The sequence below is a fragment of the Cydia fagiglandana genome, chromosome 13, assembly GCF_963556715.1.
Source record: "Cydia fagiglandana chromosome 13, ilCydFagi1.1, whole genome shotgun sequence".
Classification (NCBI taxonomy): domain Eukaryota; kingdom Metazoa; phylum Arthropoda; class Insecta; order Lepidoptera; family Tortricidae; genus Cydia; species Cydia fagiglandana.
The window spans coordinates 1,799,892-1,821,670 of NC_085944.1; the positions used below are offsets into that span (position 1 = coordinate 1,799,892).

Sequence of the window (21,779 nt, forward strand, 5' to 3'; positions counted from 1 at the left end):
ACTTGGCAAACGTAGTGTAGGACGCCCCCCGACCAGGTGGGATGACGATCTGCGAAAGATTGCAGGCAGATGCTGGATGCGGCAAGCTGAAGACAGGGCGCTATGGCGCTCTTTAGGGGAGGGCTATGTCCAGCAGTGGACTGCTATAGCCTGATGATGATGATGATGATGATGATGATGATGAAAATTTCAACTGTCTAGCTATCACGGTTCGTGAGATACAGCCTGGTGACAGACGGACGGACGGACGGACAGCGAAGTCTTAGTAATAGGGTCCCGTTTTACCCTTTGGGTACGGAACCCTAAAAACAACCAAAGTCGTAACGCACACCTTATTTAAAGATCATCTTGAAGAATGTCGGCTATGATATGAAGAAAGTTTGATCAATGTAGAACCCTGAGCGACTCATCCACAAATTGCTCAACTCAAAACGACTAGGTAACAAATCAAATTATGTTATTGAATATTTTCATTTGTGTTGTCTTAAGTGGTCACAATACAATCAGTAAATTATAATCTGCAATGTAGGTAAAAGCGGGATTCCACTTGTGTGCGGCACAAGCATACCTATTTAGTACAAAATTGCGTGTGCCGCACCGCACACTGGTGGATACTACCTTTGATCGTCAGTCGTGTTTGTGTGAAAAAAAAAGGCCAATCCTCCCAGTGCCAGTCGGGTCTCGGGGTAATTACTCAATGTCATAAATAGGTACTAGATCTTTACTTCTAGTCTTTTTCACGTTGAGTTTGGCTATAGGCAAAATAGTTACACTGTCAAACAATCTCTGATCCTTTGTAATGTTTTTGCGATCATGGATGCAACGGAGCGGCGCGAGCGTTGACCCGAGTATATTGAACGTTCTGCAATTGCTTCACAATAGGCTGTCTGGACTCGAGGAATTATCATTTATAATTTTTATATCATTTAACATTTCACTAGCGTTGGTAGCGGAAGCAGTTATAAAGTTGACCCAAAAATTTTTTATTAAGCTATGAGCTTCATCACATATGTTCCTTGAGTAATTCTAAGCATTTCAAGCCTGGGAGGCAATAAGAAATGTGTGTCTACTCGGATTTGTAATGGATTCAAACTTTCAACCCCTTTTTAACCCTGTTAGGGGATGAATTTTACAAAACGCTGAAATTACTTTTCCTGTCTTTTAATAATATCCCCAAATACAAAGATTCAAGTCCCGCGTTCGAAAATTTTTTTGATATCCATACAAACTTTCAACTCCTTTTTCACCACCTTAGGGGATGAATTTTCAAAAACGCTGAAATTAGTTTTCTTGTATTTTAATAATATATCGTTTTACGAAGTTTCAAATTCCTAGCTTAAAATAAAACTTGAACCCCATACAAACTTTCATCCCCTTTTTAACCCCCTTAGGGGTTGAATTTCTCAAAATCGCTTCTTATCTCTTGTACACTTTATAAATGTAATCTAGTGTGCAAATTTCAACTTTCTATCTTTTGTAGTTTCGGCTCCGCGTAGCAAAAATATCCAACCAAATTTTTCACCTTTTTACGTTTTTCTTGTAAAATTACTATGAAATTGAAAAAACAAATATCAGCAATGAATTCTACGTCTTTGGTTTATACGAAAATGATACCAAACTTGCCCTAGTACCCACCAGGATCAGAGTAGATTTTTTTTAAAGATGACGGATGGCGGCCGTCTTTGTACCCCACCCTCCCCCCCCACTTCAGGCTAGAAATGCTTAGAATTACTCAAATATCAGATGTGATGAAGCTCATAGCTTAATAAAAAATTTTTGGGTCATGTATGGCAGCGTTACATAACTGACTCCAGTATGGTAAGGCGTGCGGCTTTCAAGCCGGAGGCTGCAGAATTGAAGCTCGGATCGTTTTTCACAATGTAGTTACGGTTACTTTGGAAGTCTATCAGCTACATATATTTCATGAGGCTGACTGTAGGTACAAAGTATACAGATTGTGAACTGTCTCATCTGATTTACCTCGACAATGTATTTGTATAGTCAGTGTTGTGTTACTTTGTCACAACGTTGCAATATTGCAATATGAATCTGAAAGTTTAGTAGCTGCCAATACTTATTTTTCACACTTAAGCTCTGTGTAAAGGTTCATAGGCTGAGGCTGGTTAGTTAAGTTTTGATGGACATTTTCCGGAAATCAACATCCATTGCGCCTATTTTGCATGAAACGAGATAGCGCTACTCTAATCTAACCACCCCAGCTCTTCCACGAAACCTAGCAAAGTGTTCAGGTTTAGGCTGTCTAGTAAAGTGATCTATTTGATACGAGGCTCGACTCGTCTCGCCTAGGGAAAATCCAGGAAAACCTATCGTTTAGTGCTCAACCAGGAAGGGCTATATTTACGATGATTGTTGTACAATTTGCTGTGTCTCCCTCGCTCCCTTGGGTTTATCCTCGCTGTTGGATCCGCGAGCAAAATTCCCAGTATTTTATAATTGGATAATACTCAAGTCAGTTCCCCACAACACAACGGTTCTATATTAGAACGAAGAACGTAGACAAATCAGCACGATTCTACAATTTAATTCGTAAATAAAATGATTTGCAAATAAAATCGTGTCAGGTACTGTTCATCGTGACTTCTGACGCGAAATGTCGATATCATGAGTTAGGTATGAAACAAACAGGCATACCATTGGCCTTTGGATTAATACAATAATATTGTACATAAAAGGTAAGATGCCTACAATACAACAATGTTAATACTTATCGGAACGAAGTACGGAACTTAATTATTTACACTACACACACTTATGAAACTTTTATGGAGATAGGCACTACAGATACACACAGGCCTGATTTATGACTTACTACTAATTCTCATAAAAGTAATGAAAAACAGTTTACAAAAAAATGACACGGAAATTACACGTATTCATTACTCTTAACACGAAATGTCATCGTAATCCAACATATGTATATATCATTAATCAAGAAGGCATTAACGCGATTCTACTTTATTCTCGTAGGTAAATCATGTAGCAAAATAAGTTTTTTTTTTGTAATTTAGGAATAATTATAGGTAACCCAAATTCGCATTTTCCATTGTTATATCATTGTACGTTTCCGTCGTTTTTTGTACAATTAACGTAAACACTGAACCGTATACATACCTACCTACTAGTTCACGTTTTTGTCTGACCGTGTAGGTAGCATTTTTCACAAAATCAGATAACTTATAAAAGTCAACTGCAAGCACCTAAAAATTAAATGAAAAATATATACAGTCTATGACCTAATATGCCAATGGCCGTCTCGAGTACGGCTGAAAGGTATACATTGAACAATAAAAAACCTATTAGAGGAACAAGCATCCCATGAAACTAGCAAGGGCAGCATCTGCCTCGCTATGTGTACCCGGTGTACCCCCTTAGAGCCGCCATACACGGACTGCTCGAACAGTAACCCAGAGATCAACATACACGGACTGCTTTAGCAGCTTGACCGCATGATGAAATTTCACCGCGCAGCCAACCGCCCGAAGCAGTTGCAACTGCTTGAGCGGTTCGTGTATTGCGAATGACGATTTTGTATTGAAACCGCAGATCACCCAACGGCGACTGTTTGAAGCTGTTGCCACTGACTGCTCAAAGCAGTCCGTGTGGCAGCCCTTACATCTCATTAAAATGGCCTCTAGGTCTTGGCTTCAGGTCCGCGCACGCCTCCCTAATGTCTGGAACACCATTGTTCCGTGATAAATAAAGTAGAGTAGGTCGGTGACTTCTGACTGGATGTCACACTATGGTGCATTATGCATGCATGTTAATCGCACATAATTGCCTGCGATTAGCCGATTAGCATTCACTACGCTCAGGTAATACCCCCGTAGAGCGCGTTCTATGACTCTGAGCTGGCATCTTTACTTTTTACATTACTTTTTTTACACTAGTGATATTTTCGGTTTAAGAATTATTGGTGTAGCCGGACATATTTCTTTTAACTTGGCGGTCACCTGCTATGCTATACCTAATATCTTGCACAAAAATATCCATACATGACCCTCTCTTGTAACTCTCTACAAATACACATATCAACAATAAAAGCAATATACAATTATACATGCTTCGTGTGTAATATCGACACAATTGCGTATATCCAGAGGAAGTCATAAACGGGCCTGCGTCATCGATTACTGATATCAATCATGGCGTATGACATGGCTTCATTGAAGAAGATTGTTTAGATCAAGGCCGCCATAAAGTCACAATCACAATACCATTACGACGTCAAACTCTACGGGCAATTTTCGCTACATGTGGATTTTAACATGCTAACGGGCTACGACGTAGCGCCACAGAATAAATAATAGTACTACGTACAGAAGACTCACTCTCTAACAAAACGCGTCTGTTACGATCAGCACAGATATGGCCGCTAGGTGGCGACAGCGCCACGCGCGGCTTATGGCTTTCCCCAAAATTGGGGTGGAACGGATGTACTTTTAGCTACCTGTAACAAAGCGACGAAATCGCGGACCGAGCTACGCCTGGTAGCGCTACGAGCGTACTTAACGTGACCGTGAATGTTTGGGTCAGAAAAAATAGTAGGTATACAGTCAACTGTAAAAATATATATGAAGACAACTTACTCAAAAATATGTCCCATAGTTCTTAATTCACTGACATAAGAGTTATGGGAAATATTTTTTGAAATAATTTGTACACCCATATTTTTACAGTTGACTGTACAAGGCGAGGGTAAAATAGGGAAAGGGACTCATTCATTAATTAATTCTTTCATTTATTATAATAATAATATACTTAGGAAGGTACTCATTATTACTCACTTGCGCTCGCTTTCCTACTTCTTCCGTGTCTAAAGGGGCCCACTGATTAACAGTCCGCCGGACGGTATCGGCCTGTCAGTTATAACAAAATTTTGACAGTTCCGAACAACTGACAGGCCGATACCGTCCGGCGGACTGTTAATCAGTGGGCCCCTTAATGCCCACCTAGATAACTTATCCTAGTTGCCAGTGGTTCCCACTTTCGTCAATACTTAACCAATGTATCCCTCTTATCCAGATGCTCCAGGAGAAGAGGCTCTGCATCCTCGGCGCGGAGCTGTCAGAGCTGGACATCTTCGAGAGGCTGCTGCGCTTCGGCGGCACCCAGCTGAGGCTGCTCCAGTGCTTCCAGGTCAGTCAGTACCTTCTGTTGCGTAGGGCCACTTGCACCATTCACTAACCCGGGGTTAACCAGTTAAAACTGGAGTTACCATGGTTACCAGTACAATTTGACACTGGGTTAATGGTTTAAACGCTTAACGCCGGGTTAGTGGGGTCGTGCAAGTGGCCCTAAGTCAAAGACTGGGCAATAAAGGTCCACAAGTAAAAAGGTTCGCTGTCTAGAGAGAGGCCACACCAGCATCTCCCGAGCGTCGGCATCCAGGGCTGCCAGATCGTATAATAGGCTACGAAATTCGTATAATGAATTTATTTTCGTATACATGTCGTATAGTTGGTCAATCGGTATAATTGGATACGAAAAAAACACCGATGTTAAACTACTGTCAATGCTTCAAAAAACAGTGTGCCAATACTGTTATACGATTTAATGGAACGGCAACTACTTAAATACACGTCAACGCGGGCTATAACCGCGAAAATCCAAGTGCGCAAATTGCGGGCATCTTTCTCTGTCACTCTTATTACGCTGTCATTGGAGTAAAAGAGAAAGATCCCCGCAATTTGGGGGCTTACCCCAAAAACCGAAATTAACTAGTTATTAAAAAATCGATTTAAAATAATAGTTTTTTTTTGTACTCGTATAATGCAATCGAATTTCGTATAATTGCGGACACAGGATCGCATAATCAAGATTTATGTACTGGCAGCCCTGTCGGCATCTTAGTCGTTATGGCTGCTAGTATAACATTGTAACATTTTTCATTCAAAATCATCATTTATAAGTCAATTCTCTCAGCCAACATAAGAAAACTACTCGAAATTTACATTACATTATGTTGTGTATTACATTGTGTATGTCAGGTGTGCAATGAAGAGTATTATATCGTACATTACTTTGCCCCACATCTGGATAAAATGTAACTTTCTCATCAGTTTTTGAACAATCAACCAGCTTTACCATGCTGGTGTCGTTAAAAAAAATGCTCAATTATATCCTTATTTGTTTTGATTTCAAAACTCTTTGTAAACAAGAAACGTAACGTAGGTTTCTTCTTTCTAGACGATAACTGCGACACCATTCCTTCCATATCAGTCGGCTGTAGACGCATTAACGTCGGCTGTCGTATTGGCAACAATGCACAGTTTGTGCTCGCCAATACGCCAATGCCATTATAATCATACGCTCGTTAGGCTACAACGCCGCGATTCATATTGCACCGACGGTTCGATTCAATCGTTTTGACATTGCTATGTACAGACTTAAAAAACTGGACAAGTGCGAGCCGGACTTTCCCACTGAGGGTTCTGTACTTTTTAGTATTTAGCGGCAACAGAAGTACATCATCTGTGAAAATTTCACAAGTCTAGATCACGGTTCATGAGATTATACAGCCTGGTGCCAGACAGTCAGACAAATAGACGGACAGTGGAGTCTTAGTAATAGGGTCCCATTTTTACCCTATGGGTACAGAATCCAAAAAAGTACCTACGTATAGATAAACTACCGGCGGACATAATGGGAGTTTTGGTCTCCGCCACGAGATTGTGAGCCTCTTAATGGTTTCGATATCAACAGGTCTGTATGTATATAGATTGTAGGTTTCTGCTGTGTTTTTCATAACAATAGGTAGCATCAATTTAGCTCATGATCATCATTTGAGTCATTTGACTATCGTGATATATTATTGTCGTAAACAGTTAACTTTATTTGTCCTGTCATAAACTCTTTACTGGGACTTCGTTTTAACAATTAACTATTCTCCTAAAAAGTGGCAATGTAACTGGACTGGACATACCTACAATTTATTTGAATTTTTAATATATGTTGATTTGTTGAAATGACGTAATTTATGAATAGCCCCCAAGTTATAAAAATATAAACTTGATGTTTTATGATATCGTCGAAATGACGAAAGACAAATTAAAATCGGCGATGTTATTATAAACACGTGGAATATTTTAAATATTTACAAATAAATTAAATGTTGATATGCATTTCTCAGGAATTTGTGTGAGGTGTAGGTAAGTACTGTATGAGAGATTACAGTTCACGTGGAGTCGTAATAATGAAAACGAACTGTTCACGTCACTTTCACACCATTGTATTAATCTAGTAAATTCTATTATATAGATCCCATCATCAAAGCCGGATACACAATATATAAGTACTATCGGTACTAAGCGACGATACACTTAAATACATGCTTACGTACATAGAAGACATCGATAACACAGGAACAAATATCTGTGATAACCTCCATCATTGAAGGCAGGCATATCCTTATAATCCTAATATAATCCTTACTTACTGATGTGGCGCAACGACCCGAAGTGGATCTTGGCCTCCGACACCAAAGACCGCCATGCTACTCTGTCCAGTCGACGGCGCCGAGTTCGCTAAGGTCTTATAATCCTATCTAACAGTTTTTTCTTTGTTCCAGGCCGTTATAGAGCATGGATCGAAGCTGTCAGCAGAGCTGGCCACCGGCTATCTATCGCGCTGCGACGCCAACGCGCGCTCTGAAGAATGCCTGATCCAACTGGGCCTGCGGCTCGGTCAGTATCTGAGCTTAGGTCTTACGTGGAACGTTGCTGAGAATAGTGACGATACAGAGACAACCAAACTGGCAACGTCGCGTGAAGACAGCACGCGGTGTGAAGATAGCCTCATCTATACGGGCTTGAGACTCGGTCAGTAGATTAACTTTTGGTTACATATCGCGACTCGCGAGGTCAATCACACATATACAGACGAGCTGGCAACGTCGCGTTGTGAAGACAGGACGTGTGAAGATAGGCTCATCGATCTGGGCTTGACACTCGGTCAGTAGAACTTTAGGACGGTTATATCAATTATGTTCCGAGGAATGCCTCAGACAACTGGGCATGCAGCTCGGTCAGTGCCTATCTGAGCTTAGGTCTTGTGGAATGTCGCAGACGATCACACTGGTACAGCGACGGAGACGACCAGTGACCAAACTGGCAACATCGCATTGTAAATACAGGACGCGATGTGAAGATAAACTCATCGATTTGGAATTGAGACTCGGTCAGTAGATTTTATTTTAGGTCTAGAACGCTTGCGTCAAAGATTTATCTGGGCTGGCGGCTGCAGTGTAGTTCTACTGATAGCTTAAACGCACACTTCAGATAACACAGACTTGAAAAATATAGTCTATATCGGCAGCTAAAAACTACCCATAGACTCGGGAAAACCATACCGTGTCAGAGAGTTGAGACTAATATTGACGTTGTTCGTTAGTTTAAACTCGTGACTCCTGCGCACGTGAGTGAAACACGTTTCTATGATCGGATACAATCGCGTGTTTTGAGATTTACATATTGAAATACTCTCGTGTTTTGAGAATATCTAACAATTAAATCTTGTATCGCAAAATAAAACATTATTCGTAATGAATTCCTATTGTTCTTGGGGAGTAGAAATTGTCAAAACATTTGTTGGCAGAGTGTTAAAACTTATACAATGATAATTACTGTGTATGAAAACATAGCCGACCTTTAGCCACTTCTAGTGCCTTGTTAGTCTGAACATGAACTACAGATTATAATATCCCTGAACTTAGAAAAAATGCTGGAAATTCCTAAATCCATATGATTAAATACTGTCGTGGAAACGAATTCTCTGTTTCGCATGCCTGTATTTACTCTACTAATTTAAAATACCTAAAGGCTCCTCTTCACACGTTGGGCCAACGCCAACGAGGGACGCAGCCATGCGGTAGAATGAGATAGCAATATCACTTGTTCCCTCTAACGCATAAATGCGTCCCTCGTTGGCGTTGGTGTTGGCCCAACGTGAAGAGGAGCCTTAACGTTTATCCTACGTGTAATTGCACCATCTTATCTAAGTACGCGATCAGAAATACGAATCCATTGTGAAATAAAATTGTACTCTTTTTTTAAATGTAAACTTATCCTTGAACTTTAATTTTGCCTACCTACTTAGCCAGATACAGGATACAGGTCATTATTAGCATTTTGCACGTTTAAAAAATCGCTATCGCGTGCGCACAAAAAGATATTAACTGCTAAAAAAATTGTTAGTAGGTACTTGAATGTAAATTATTTAGCAAACTTCGTCATCTCATGGAGTTAATCATAAAATTCATAAACGTGTCTCTAACAAGCCGTTGATAATCATTTGACCCTGTCCGTCATTTTGACATTTACGTTTGTCAGAAAGTGACAAAATTTAATTTAGCGAACAAGTTATATGAACAACCTTAATTACGTTGTTTTTCTCGATACTTGTTGTTGTTGTCAATCACCTAAAAGTGTCATAATTACAATAACATTGAATGAAAAATACTGTTTTTTTTACCGCGGCGTGTAAACTGATGGTTTATGTTTGTGTTTTAACTAGATAAATAATACCTTCCGTTCACCAACCAATTGTCATGTTTTTTGTCGAAAAATTCTGTAGGTATATTACAGATTACACATTACAGATTGCAGATTACACATTGAACAAGTGGCTTTTAAACAATAACTTAGACTGATGTTACTATTAGTGATGTGCTGATGTGATATGACATATGACTTTACAAACTTTGAACTATACATATATAATCCTGGACACTGCGTGACATTAGGCTCGTCAGCTAAATATTCTTAGCTGCACCCTATAATTATATAATAATACTAATATATTTATTTGAGTAGGTAAATAAAAAAGGGGGTACTAAGTGTGTTATTGTTATCGAAAAGGTTTCTCTTTTAAATTTTATTTTGTTTGTCTGTCTGTTGCAGGTGGTTTTCTGAATGAGGCAGGCTGGTACGCGGACGCACAACGCGTATTGTTACGTTGCCGCGCGCTGTGCCGCGCGCAGCCGCCGAGCGCGCACTACACGCGACTCACTCTCGAATGTTGCCACAGGTATGTACTTACACTGATTCTGATAGTCTGTAACTATATGTCGGCGGCCGATCGTAAGATCAGGCAGATCGTAATGTTCCTGTGTAATGTTTTGACGATAGCCACATCAAACCAATATATAGGTAATAGGTTAGGTTCGTTAGGTTGCTCCGTCGACTCAGGGAACGAGTCAGTTTTTCACGTTTCACGATATGCCTAGGAATTTCACGATATGCCTGATCTTACGATCGGCCGCCGACATATATACCAGCAGCATCCCCCGGTACCGTTTTAACATAATTGGGAAAGCCAAACGTACATAATACGACATCCAACGTCAACGCTCGACAACCTTGCTTTTACTGCAAAAATGCACGACAGTGTACCTAAAGGCGACATCTAGTTCAAATGTTAAAGACAGGACTCACTTTTTAGACACGTATCTCCACTTCAGCATCTTATTATTAATCTTTTTTTTATTTGCAATGTAAATTCACGTGTGCCCGCAACATAAGTGGACAAGACAACTAATTAGAAAATCATACAGAGTACAAACAAATACTCTGCTTCGTTATAACCCAATGTGCTAAGTAATTAAGTAGGTGCTAAAGTGAATTAACATGGCTAACTGGCAATGTCCGGTCCACGAAGCAAGTTGTGCGATTACATCTTAAACGTGACAAAATTCACGTGTTCTTCTGACTTGATGCCATTGACCTGTTTGTCCTAATTAAAACATATATACGTGATTAGGTAATGTGAGAATGATCGTTATCTATGCTAATATTGCCCCGGTTCTTGCGTCAAGTAAATGTTTCCTAATCCTAACATATAAATTATTTTCTCGATGATACATGTATAAGGGGTTGTGCACAAATCACGCGAGGTGTTTTCGTTGACTAGCGACCCGACTACACAAAACCTTAACAAATTATACACCTAAACCTTCGTCAAGAATCACTCTATTGATAGGTTAAAACCGCATGAAAATCCGTTCAGTAGTTTTCGAGTTTATCACAAACATTACTTACACACAAACAGGCAGAGGCGGCGGTAGACTTTGTTTTATAAGGTGTAGTGATATACAAGTATGTATGTTTGATATATGTCCCAAAGTATCCAATTATCACCGGACTAGTCCCAATAATGCCTAGTTTCCCCTCTGGGTTGGAGGTTAGATGGCAATCTTAAGATTACTTTGCGGAGCGGACTCTGGCTCCACAAGAGATCTATGGCAAAAACTGGGACAGGGCTAGGTTAATGATGATTAACTTGTCACTTGTAATAATATCTTGTACAAGGAAAATCTGAAAGATCTTTTTTGTAGAGCCAAGTGAACATCAGTACCTTTACCTTACCATAAGGGCACACCGAAGATAATAAATAGAAGATCAAAGTAGAAAAATGTTAGTTTAATTAGCTTTCTTTACTTTCCAAAAGGGCCCCAAATTCGTATGTGCCCACTGCACTTTCCAAAAGGGCCCTAGGGGCCCAAACTGCCTAGGGGTCCCAGCATACTTTAAGACGGCCCTGGTGAAAATGTCTGTTATTTTTGCTCTTTTTTGCAGCATGTTGATTCTGAAGTCCCCTCCCTTTTGGGATCTGTAGAAGTGCTGTGCATAGAAGTATAATTTTAAACAATTAATTCATTTATGGTTTCTTTACAGACTGCTAAACACACAATCCGCCTACTGCTGTTTCCCGGCCGCGGCCGAAACGTACGCACTAGCGCTCGACCTGCTGAGCCTCACCGACGACGCTCCCACACAGACCGCTCGCCCAGACACGCCCAGACATGTCTCCGAGGAGTGCAGCCGCAGGTAACAGACCTTATGTCGGTGCAGTAAGGTTCATTCTGAACTAGCGCTCGACCTGCTGAGCCTCACCGACGACGCTCCCACACAGACCGCTCGCCCAGACACGCCCAGACATGTCTCCGAGGAGTGCAGCCGCAGGTAACAGACCTTATGTCGGTGCAGTAAGGTCTGTTCTCAATTAGCGGTCGACCTTCTAAACCTACAAAGAATAAGCTACACATCTAAAGAAACGCCGAAGAAATAACAACCTCAAATACGTAAGGATAAGGTTCAAAATGTATTAATCACTTATTTTTTCCAGACTGGACACATGCGACATCCTCTCCCAAGTCCCCGGGCTGACCGACCCGCACGAGCCGGCCAGCGAGTGGGCGCTCTCAGCGCTCCTAGCGCGCCTCTTCAAGGAATTCAGCGCTCTGTTCTTCGTGCGCTGCGACTACAGCGCCGCGCACGCGTGGGCCATGCGCGCCTTACGTCTGCTGCGTCCCGATACGCCGGCAAAGTAAGTGTCATGTTGATCGAATTGCTCGCTAGATGGCGCTGTGCGGTTACGGGTGATTTCTACATCGCGCTAACGGTGTATCGTCGTCGCACGAAGATATTGTGTCAAAATGAACAAGTCTTGCTGCGTTTGACGCCCTCAATTAACAGTTTAGACCAAGAAAAGTCTGCAATGATTTTGATAGCACCCACAGTGCAAGTGTTATTTATACGTCATGACTTCATTTAAAATATTATAAATATTGACGTTTAAAATAACACTTGCACTCCGTGTGCTGTCAGAATCGTTGCAGACTTTTCTTGATCTAAGTCTGTCTACTCTTTATTTTATGAGTGTAATTGTAAAAGGCTTCTTTTCTACTGACTTAGGGGTTCGCAATGTTCTGATACCTAATAATCATTGTCGAACACACGATAAATGACAATAAATGTTTTGTTGAATATCGATTAGCAGAATTTTATGGATAAAACATGACAAAAAAAATACCTTTGTCTATAATTGGAAAAACAGTAACAGTGTACAGATAATGTATAGATAATTAACTTTTGTCTATGTCAGATTAGATAAGAAATCCATATTTATAACAAAGAGGGGATACGATTTAAAGGCGGGATTAAGAGATATGCAAATATTTAGGTTAATCACCTTTCCGGTTATTTTATAATTATCGGTCAAATGAGGACGACAATGACATACTTAGATGAAGATATGATAAATATTTTGATAGTAGTTATCACTACTTTAACATTTAATAACAAAGACATCAAAAAAGTCAAGGAACTACCTAAAATCCTAAATGACATTACCATGGTGGCTTTAGTTATTTTTTGTGAAAACGACTCAGTTTCGCCCGGACTAGGGAGTCTACAGTTATCTATGCGATTTATTTATTTACAGCCTTATTTCAGAAAAGGTACTTTTATTATACTATATCTTCAGTTTTCCTTATTCTACATTCTACGGTAACCGCTTCTGTGTGCCTTTGGGCAAAGGCCTCCCCCAATCTTCTCCACTCTTCCTTATTATGAGCTAATCTGGTTAGTTTAGTTATGTTTTTGTTTCTGTCCTTCCAGCCATGTCTTGGATTTCATCGGACCATCTTTTGAACTGTCTGCCTCTGTTCCTTTTGTGCCCTCTGGGGTGCCAGAGTGTTACAGTTTTGTTCCATTTTTCTTCTCCTCTAATAGTATGTCCATGTATTATCTATGCCAGCGGTCGGCAACCTTTTAGCAGCCAAGGGCCACAAAGTAGTTAACGGAGGTGACGCGGGCCGTACTTTGTTAATATTTATGACTTTAGGAGACACTGTCGTTTGTCACTATTACATACAAAATAGCCAAGGCGGCTCTCGGGCCGCAAGTGACAGGTTCACGAGCCGCATGCGCCCCGCGGGCCGCAGGTTGCCGAGCGCTGATCTATGCGATAAACATTGTTAAATAAACAGCGGTACAAACAGCAACACTGCTAACTGTACATCGGTGGACCTTATTACAAAAGGCATAAGGTCCACCGATGTACAGAACACAGCGATGGTACTTCTTGACTATAGGATGTTGAACCGTGTTATTGTAACAAGCGATTTCTATGTTAATTAACTCGCTGTATATTTTTATCCACTCTGATAATTAGATTTTATGGTGAATATAACCGGTTTATTGATTCAAATTTAGATACCGTGGGACCGTGATAACTGGAATCTCAAGGGAAACGCTAGACGAATAGGGTCAATATTTCGTAAGGAGGATATTGACCTAGAAATATTTATGTTATGTTTATGTATATTTGTCTGTATGAATAAACTCTTTATTGTATAGAACACAACAACACAAACATGGCACAGGATAGGCAATACAAAAGCAAAAGGGGTTAAAAAAAGTAAAAGGGTAAGAGTTGCAAGGGGTTATGTTTTACTTGAACCTATGAAATAGTTCTTGTCCAAAGTGATTATCGTTTAAATTACTAATTATTTTACAGAGATAATTAAATAATCGTTTTTTTTTTCGAGTTATGAAATTGTACTGGATTGCTAGAACGAAATCGCTGGTTACATCGATTTAATTCACATTTACGAATAAATAATCCATTGTTATGGAGTTTTGAGCTATAAAGGCAAAGGAAAAGATTTTGCTCCGTATTTACTAGGATTTAGCATTGTCGAGGTATCAAACCAAGTAAAATAAGTATAGCAAAAATATTAATAATCACCCACCGGATTAGTGTTTAACGAAGTACTCTCTCTACAGGATCACAATCGAAGTCCTTCGAGCGTGCGGCAAAGCGTGCGTAGTTAAACGACGCTTCGGTCAAGCGGGGCTCCTCGTCCGGCAGGCCGTAGCACTCGCCCGGCAGGCCTTCGGCGCTACGCACCCGCGCTACGCCGCCGCGCTGCTCGACTACGGTTTCTATCTGCTCAACATCGACTCCATCCCGCACAGTGTGGCCGTGTACGAGGTGTGTATACAGTGTCTAGTCCTGCAGCCGTAGCACTCGCCCAGCGGCCGTAGCACTAGGTTGGCAGGCCGTAGCACTCGCCCGGCAGGCCTTTGGCGCTACGCACACGCGCTACGCCGCCGCGCTCTGCGACAGTGTGGCCGTGTACAAGGTGTGTATACAGTGACTAGTCCTGCAGTCGTAGCACTATCGCGGCAGGCGGTAGCACTAGTCCGGTTCACACTAATACCGAGATCTGACCGTCTAGCATGAGTTGTGTTCTTGAAGACGCGCAAGATGTATGGAGTCACGCGCGCGAACGCTCATGCTAGACCGACAGGTCTGTTGTGGCGAGCCGAGTGATTGGAGCGAGGCAAATCTCCTGGACGCTCGATCTGAACAGATGTTACATGTAAAACAATAAACGCACTTGGACTACGTCTGATTTACCTTAGATTTATCTACGTTCACTTTAGAAAGTAGAAGTGAGAAAGCGTTCAAAAAACTATTAATATACTTTATTATTATTTTAGGAGGCACTAGCAACACTGCGCCGCGTATTCGGCCGGAGCAGCCTACACGTAGCCACGGCACAAGAGGACCTAGCATACGCACTGTATGTGCTAGAATACTCCTCCGGTCGCTTCTACAAGGCGCGCGATCACGCCGAGCGCGCAATCCGTATTATAGAGGTGAGAAACCATAGGCTATAAGAGCTCCCCCTTATGTTCAGCAGTGGACGTCTTATGGCTGAGATGATGATGCAACTATAGGTCTCATTTCATAATTCTTACTACTGAGAACCCATTAGTTCAGTCAGCAGCAGAAGTTGCTAAGCGGGCCAGTCGTTCAAAGTGATCTTGACGCGACTTTATTGTTAAGAGAATAAGATGGTGTCAAGGTAATTTTGACAACCCCGCTCGCTTAAGGCTTGGCCACATACAGAGCGCGACGCAGCGCCGCGTCCGCGCCGCGTCCACGCCGCGCGACCGCGGCACATGCTAACAGGTTACCGACGTCAAACAGACTGCGTCCCGCCGGTATCACGCCCCGCTTCTGTCGCGTCCCGCGCCGCGCGGCCCCTTGCGTCCGCGCGGCGCGTGCGCAGCGCTGCGCCGAGCGAACGCGGCGGCCCGCCGCGTCGCGCAAGGTCACATCAGTAGGATCGGACGTTAGGCAGCGAGCGGTGCGCCGCGTTCACGCGCGCCTTGAGGGCGTGTTGAGAGCGTGAGGCCGGCGCGATCGGCGCGCGCCCTGTTTGACCCCAGGCTTCGCGTCGGCATCACGCGGCGCGGACGCGGCGCTGCGTCGCGCTCTGTGTGTGGCCAAGCCTTTAGCAACTTGTGTTGCTGACTGTTCATGAATTAATCATTGTTACAAGTATCATTCTTGCTCGCTTGAGATGCGCTGTTGAGGTGGTTCCCTACACAATCTTCTTAAGCGGGTTTTACTGTAATGTGAATGCATAAAAGTGCGTCCAAATTTTGGGTATGCGCCGGTCGCGCGCCTTCCTCTACACCTGGATTTAGTTTTATTTATTTCATAATATGTAATTACAATTCTAATACCTTTGAACGAGCAATTCTTGTTTATTTACTACCTGTGAGTTCCTATAATTGGCTTTCTGTATCCACTATAATTTCTATGGTATTGTCATAGCTATTGGATCTCCAAATAAATAAAATAAAATAAAATAAAATAAATAGCCTCGGCTAGTCTGTGGCCATGAGTAAGCCCATTCATAAAAAAAAAAAAAAATTTCAGGGATCTCGGAAACGGCTGTAACGATTTCGATGAAATTTGCTATATGGGGGTTTTCAGTTGCGATAAATCTATCTAGCTAGGTCTTATCTCTGGGAAAACGAGCGCTTTTGAGTCTTTATATGTTTTCCGGGCGAAGCTCGGTCTCCCAGATACTTATAAATTATTTTACAATAATCTATACCATAGAATAATTAATAGTACTACCGTACAGAAAGGAAACTTCCTACAAAAACGAAGTTTGACAGCGGTTCAGGGTCGAATCATGTTATCCCTTTCTTATATATCGCACTATCCCTTTCGGTTATTTAGGGTTGTCAAAATTCAAGTGATTATCGTATCAAAAGGAAGTCATGTGGTGCCAACCCTAATAATTGCTCGGAGCAATGCTGAGCCGCGCGGAGCCGAGTTTGACCGAAGTTAGGAGTTTCGCACCCCTGTCTATACCTAGTGATTTTGATCGCTGTTGTTGTATTCCCCAGACCCTGGTGCCGACAGACCACCTGCTGCTGGCGTCGGCGAAGCGCGTGAAGGCGCTCATCCTCGAGGAGATCGCGCTCGACACGCCCGCGCCGCACCAGGAGATGCGCGGACAGAACGGTATACTGGAGCGTTTACAAACTCAACTTTACACTTCAATCATCATCCATCATCATCATCCTGTCCTAGCCACAGAATAAATAATAGTACTAGGTACAGTAGATTTACTCTCTAACAAAACGCGTCTGTCACGATCAGCACAGATATGGCCGCTAGGTGGCGACAGCGCCACGCGCGGCTTATGGCAAACCCCAAAATTGGGGTCGAACGGATGTACTTTTAGCTACCTGTATTAAGGCGACGAAATCGCGGAGTGAGCCACGCTTGTCCTAGCCGGTTTAGGCCTCGGCGACTGGGTATTCACTGGTTAGTGAGAGCGACAATCGTGAGCTCTCAGGTGGCTGATGTAGCCTATTTTTGCGGTGAATGTACGTCCACACCGCAGGTCAGCACTTAAAATTCACACATCACAATAAAAAGTTATGTCAAAATGTCAAGTTTTGTTGCTCATTGCCCACACTGTTAACTGACAATTCGTAAACCTTATTACAAAAGGTATAAGGTCCACCGATGGACATTTAAGAGTGTTAATTGCTGTTTATAATTCAACTCCTTTGTGGTGCGAGTGCCGCGTCCGCTGCAGGGGACCATCGATCCGACTTCTGGTCGAAGGGTGTCGTGTTTTATAGATTCCGGGGCAAACTGCTGAACCCGACACAATAATGGATGATTCAACGGAGCCACGTCGTTTTGTCGCATAAATAATGCATAGTTTTAAATTTATCAAATATATGTACTTATTGTATGTTTGGCTTTGTTGTCCGATTGAAATTTAAAATAAATAATATTAATATTGTAATATTTATTTTCACAGAACCATCACTACTAGAAGAATCAGAAGCGCTCCACAAGGCGGCGCTCCAGCTCTCCATGATGGCGTTCGGGGAGAAGAACGTACAGACCGCCAAACACTACGGCAACCTCGGCCGACTGTACCAGAGCATGCACAAGTTCCAGGCTAGTATCACAGAATAATTAATAGTACAACCGTACAGGAAGATGGTACTTGGAGGCGAAGGAAAAATAGGGAGCTAGAGGAGCTGGTTGCGATGCCCAATATAATTGGCGAGATCAAAGCCACACGACTCCGCTGGCTTGGTCACCTGGAGAGGATGGGGGAGGATCGTGCTGTGAGAAGAGCGTATGTGGGGCGCCCGGGGGGAAAACGTCCGTCTGGGCGTCCCAGATACCGCTGGAGTGACGAAGCCCAAAAAGACCTGTCCGCCCTCGGAATACCCAACTGGCGTGAAGTGGCGCAGAATAGGACAGAATGGCACTCTCTTGTGTCAGAGGCCAAGATCCTCTTTGGGTCACTGAGCCAGTGATGTATGTATGTATGTACTACCGTACAGAAAGGAAACTTCCTACAAAAACGAAGTTTGACAGCGGTTCAGGGTCGGATCATGCTGTCCCTTTCTAATATATGGCACTACCCCTTTCGGCTATTTAGGGTTGTCAAAAATCAAGTGATTATCTTATCTGTGGTCGTGCACGCAAAAGGAAGTCAAGTGGTGCCAACCCTAATGATTGCTCGGAGCAATGCTGAGCCGAGCGGAGCCGAGTTTGACCGAAGTCAGGAGTTTCTCACCCCTGCTAGTATTGTTGTCGGCGGATTCTCTGTTTACAGTCGATTTCCTCTACAAAGCGGGAAACGCTGGGATCGGCTACGAGCGTACCGCAACGAAAACGTTGGCAGTAAATGTGTTATACCTTATCCTTTACAGGACGCAGAAACCATGCACCTGAAAGCAATCGCGATCAAAGAAGAGCTTCTAGGGGCGGAGGACTACGAGGTGGGCCTCAGCATCGGCCACCTCGCCTCGCTCTACAACTACCACATGCAGCAACATAGGGCCGCTGAAGCGCTCTATCTGCGCTCCATCGCCATCAGTAAGTGTATACAGTTTTATACCCAACGGAGCGGCAGTTGACTGTCACGAGGCATCATCACACCTAGTGTAGCTCAGTATCGATCTCGCATCGCTATATCTGCGCTTTTTTACCATCAGTAAGTGTTTTATACCTGCCAACGAAGTGGCAGCTGACATGGACAGAGCATCGTACAAGTAAACCGCTAATTGTATGTTGTTTATACATATACAAGTTTTAAACCAACCAACGGAGCGGCAGCTGATGTTCACGACGCATTAGCACATACACAGTTAACAACCGTATATCAAAGAGGAGCTTCTCGGGGCGGAGTACTACGAGGTGGGCCTCAGCATCGGCCACCTCGCCTCGCTCTACAACTACCACATGCAGCAACATAGGGCCGCTGAGGCGCTCTATCTGCGCTCCATCGCCATCAGTAAGTGTATACAGTTTTATACCCAACGGAGCGGCAGCTGACTGTCACGAGGCATCATCGCACTAAGTGTAGCTCAGTATCGATCTCGCATCGCTATATCTGCGCTTTTTTACCATCAGTAAGTGTTTTATACCTGCCAACGAAGTGGCAGCTGACATGGACAGAGCATCGTACAAGTAAACCGCTAATTGTATGTTGTTTATACAAGTTTTAAGCCATCCAACGGAGCGGCAGCTGATGTTCACGACGCATTAACACACACACAGTTAACAACCGTATATTAAAGAGAACTTCCTAGTATTGGCCACCTCGCCTCGCTCTACAATTACCACATGCAACAACATAAGAGCTGCTGAAGCGCCCTATCTGCGCTCCATCGCCATCAGTAAGTGAACCAACGGAGCGACAGCTGACGTTCACAACGCATCAACTTCTCCCTTAATCACTATTACGAATTACAGATGTAGTGCATTACTATTTATCATCGTTTTTTTCACGGAACGAACGAGTCTTGCTTATTCATTAAGTCGGTACAAAAAGTACTGAGGTTGACGGGTGCCCCTTAATACGCCTAACATTAATTGGCATAATATGAATTCGCATAACAGTTTTGGCATAACATAATTATGCATAACATTGAACAGGCATAATATTAAAAAAACATACCACTTATTGCGCATAATAATGAATCCACATAATTTAAATATGCATAACATTAATAACTATAACTTTATTTGGCACAAAATGAATTAGCATGATTTAATAAAGCAAGAGAATTAGATGAACTGATGATAATACCAACTCGGTTAGGTCAGATTCACAAGGCCAAGGCAGGATCGAGCGAAACGAAGTTCAAGCTTTTGTAACAAATAATAATGTTTTTGCTGTAATACATTATTAAGGCGGAGTAAGTTCGTGTTCTTTTTTGTAATAACTAGGATTTTTTTAGGTTGTAGAAATAATTTTCATATTTTGATTTTTTTGTGCAAATTTTTTTAAAGTGCATTTTAGACCTATTTTAGTGATTTTTTTATCAGGCAAAAGACCGCAAGATTGCTAATTAAATTTTTGGCAACCGTATTGTGATATTTGTGATCTAAAAAACGGCTACATTAATTTAAAACTTCGTTCTCTGAATCTACTGAACCTTAAAAAAGTCACTCTGTCTACATTTTTATTAATTTGCCTTTTACATTTATACCATTTAATAATTATGCAAAGTAACTTTATGCTTATTATATTTATCCCAAGTCATCTTTATGACAATTTACGTTATGCGCATTAACATTATGCTTATTCAGTTATGCGGAATAATGTTATGCGATTTAGAAATTATGCGTAACATACGTTATGCCAATTTGAATTAGGAGTATTAATTTATGCGAATTAATATAGACCCGAGGTTGACTGAACTAGCATGATAAATACGAAAGCTATAGTCAAAGAGCGGCAATTTCGAGTACTTAAATTTATCACATGGCTAGTAGCTAGGCTTTACATCACAAGGCATCATCTTACATTTCCTGTCTCCTGGCCCATGCCTTTAACATTTTGAACGCCAAACGGCGCATCCATTTGCCGTGCCACTGACGCCACCGGGGTAAAATTTAGTTTTGCGAATAAATAATGCCAACCTAAAAGTGGGGTGTTTTTCAATTGATTATCATCAAAAAACCGGGCAAGTGCGAGTCGGACTCGCGCACGAAGGGTTCCGTACCATAATGCAAAAAAAAAACAAAAAAAAGCAAAAAGAAAACGGTCACCCATCCAAGTACTGACCCCTCCCGACGTTGCTTAACTTTGGTCAAAAATCACGTTTGTTGTATGGCAGCCCCATTTAAATCTTTATTTTATTCTGTTTTTAGTATTTGTTGTTATAGCGGCAACAGAAATACATCATCTGTGAAAATTTCAACTGTCTAGCTATCACGGTTCGTGAGATACAGCCTGGTGACAGACGGACGGACGGACGGACAGCGAAGTCTTAGTAATAGGGTCCCGTTTTACCCTTTGGGTACGGAACCCTAAAAACGATCGACGTCAAATGCCATCTATGGCGTCGTTGTCACGATTTTGCGTTGACGTCGATTGCCGTCTGTGGCGTTCAAAAGGTTAATTACTACGGCTGCTACGTACCTACATATTAACGTTTTTTTTTTCAGGTCTAAAACTGTTCGGGTCCCGCTACTCCGGCCTCGAGTACGACTACCGCGGCCTCGTGCACGTGTTCACGCAGCTCAAGCGGCACGACCGCGCCAACCACTACTCGGAGCTGCTGCAAGACTGGCACGGTCAGTACATTACATGTATACCTAGTACATACAACAAGAGACCAGGG

The 21,779-nt window shown here is 42.3% G+C and overlaps 1 protein-coding gene across 1 annotated transcript in view; it reads left to right on the forward strand.

Moving 5' to 3' along the window:
• The window catches only part of LOC134669973 (amyloid protein-binding protein 2), a 74,503-nt gene that overhangs the window by 49,095 nt on the left and 3,629 nt on the right, over positions 1-21,779 (forward strand). The window contains exons 2-12 of the mRNA XM_063527619.1: positions 5,044-5,157; positions 7,589-7,703; positions 9,918-10,044; positions 11,691-11,843; positions 12,142-12,342; positions 14,586-14,793; positions 15,306-15,464; positions 17,016-17,133; positions 17,948-18,090; positions 18,858-19,023; positions 21,604-21,732. Of these exons, the coding sequence (XP_063383689.1) occupies positions 5,044-5,157; positions 7,589-7,703; positions 9,918-10,044; positions 11,691-11,843; positions 12,142-12,342; positions 14,586-14,793; positions 15,306-15,464; positions 17,016-17,133; positions 17,948-18,090; positions 18,858-19,023; positions 21,604-21,732 (1,633 nt within the window). The remainder of the gene's footprint in view (positions 1-5,043; positions 5,158-7,588; positions 7,704-9,917; positions 10,045-11,690; positions 11,844-12,141; positions 12,343-14,585; positions 14,794-15,305; positions 15,465-17,015; positions 17,134-17,947; positions 18,091-18,857; positions 19,024-21,603; positions 21,733-21,779) is intronic.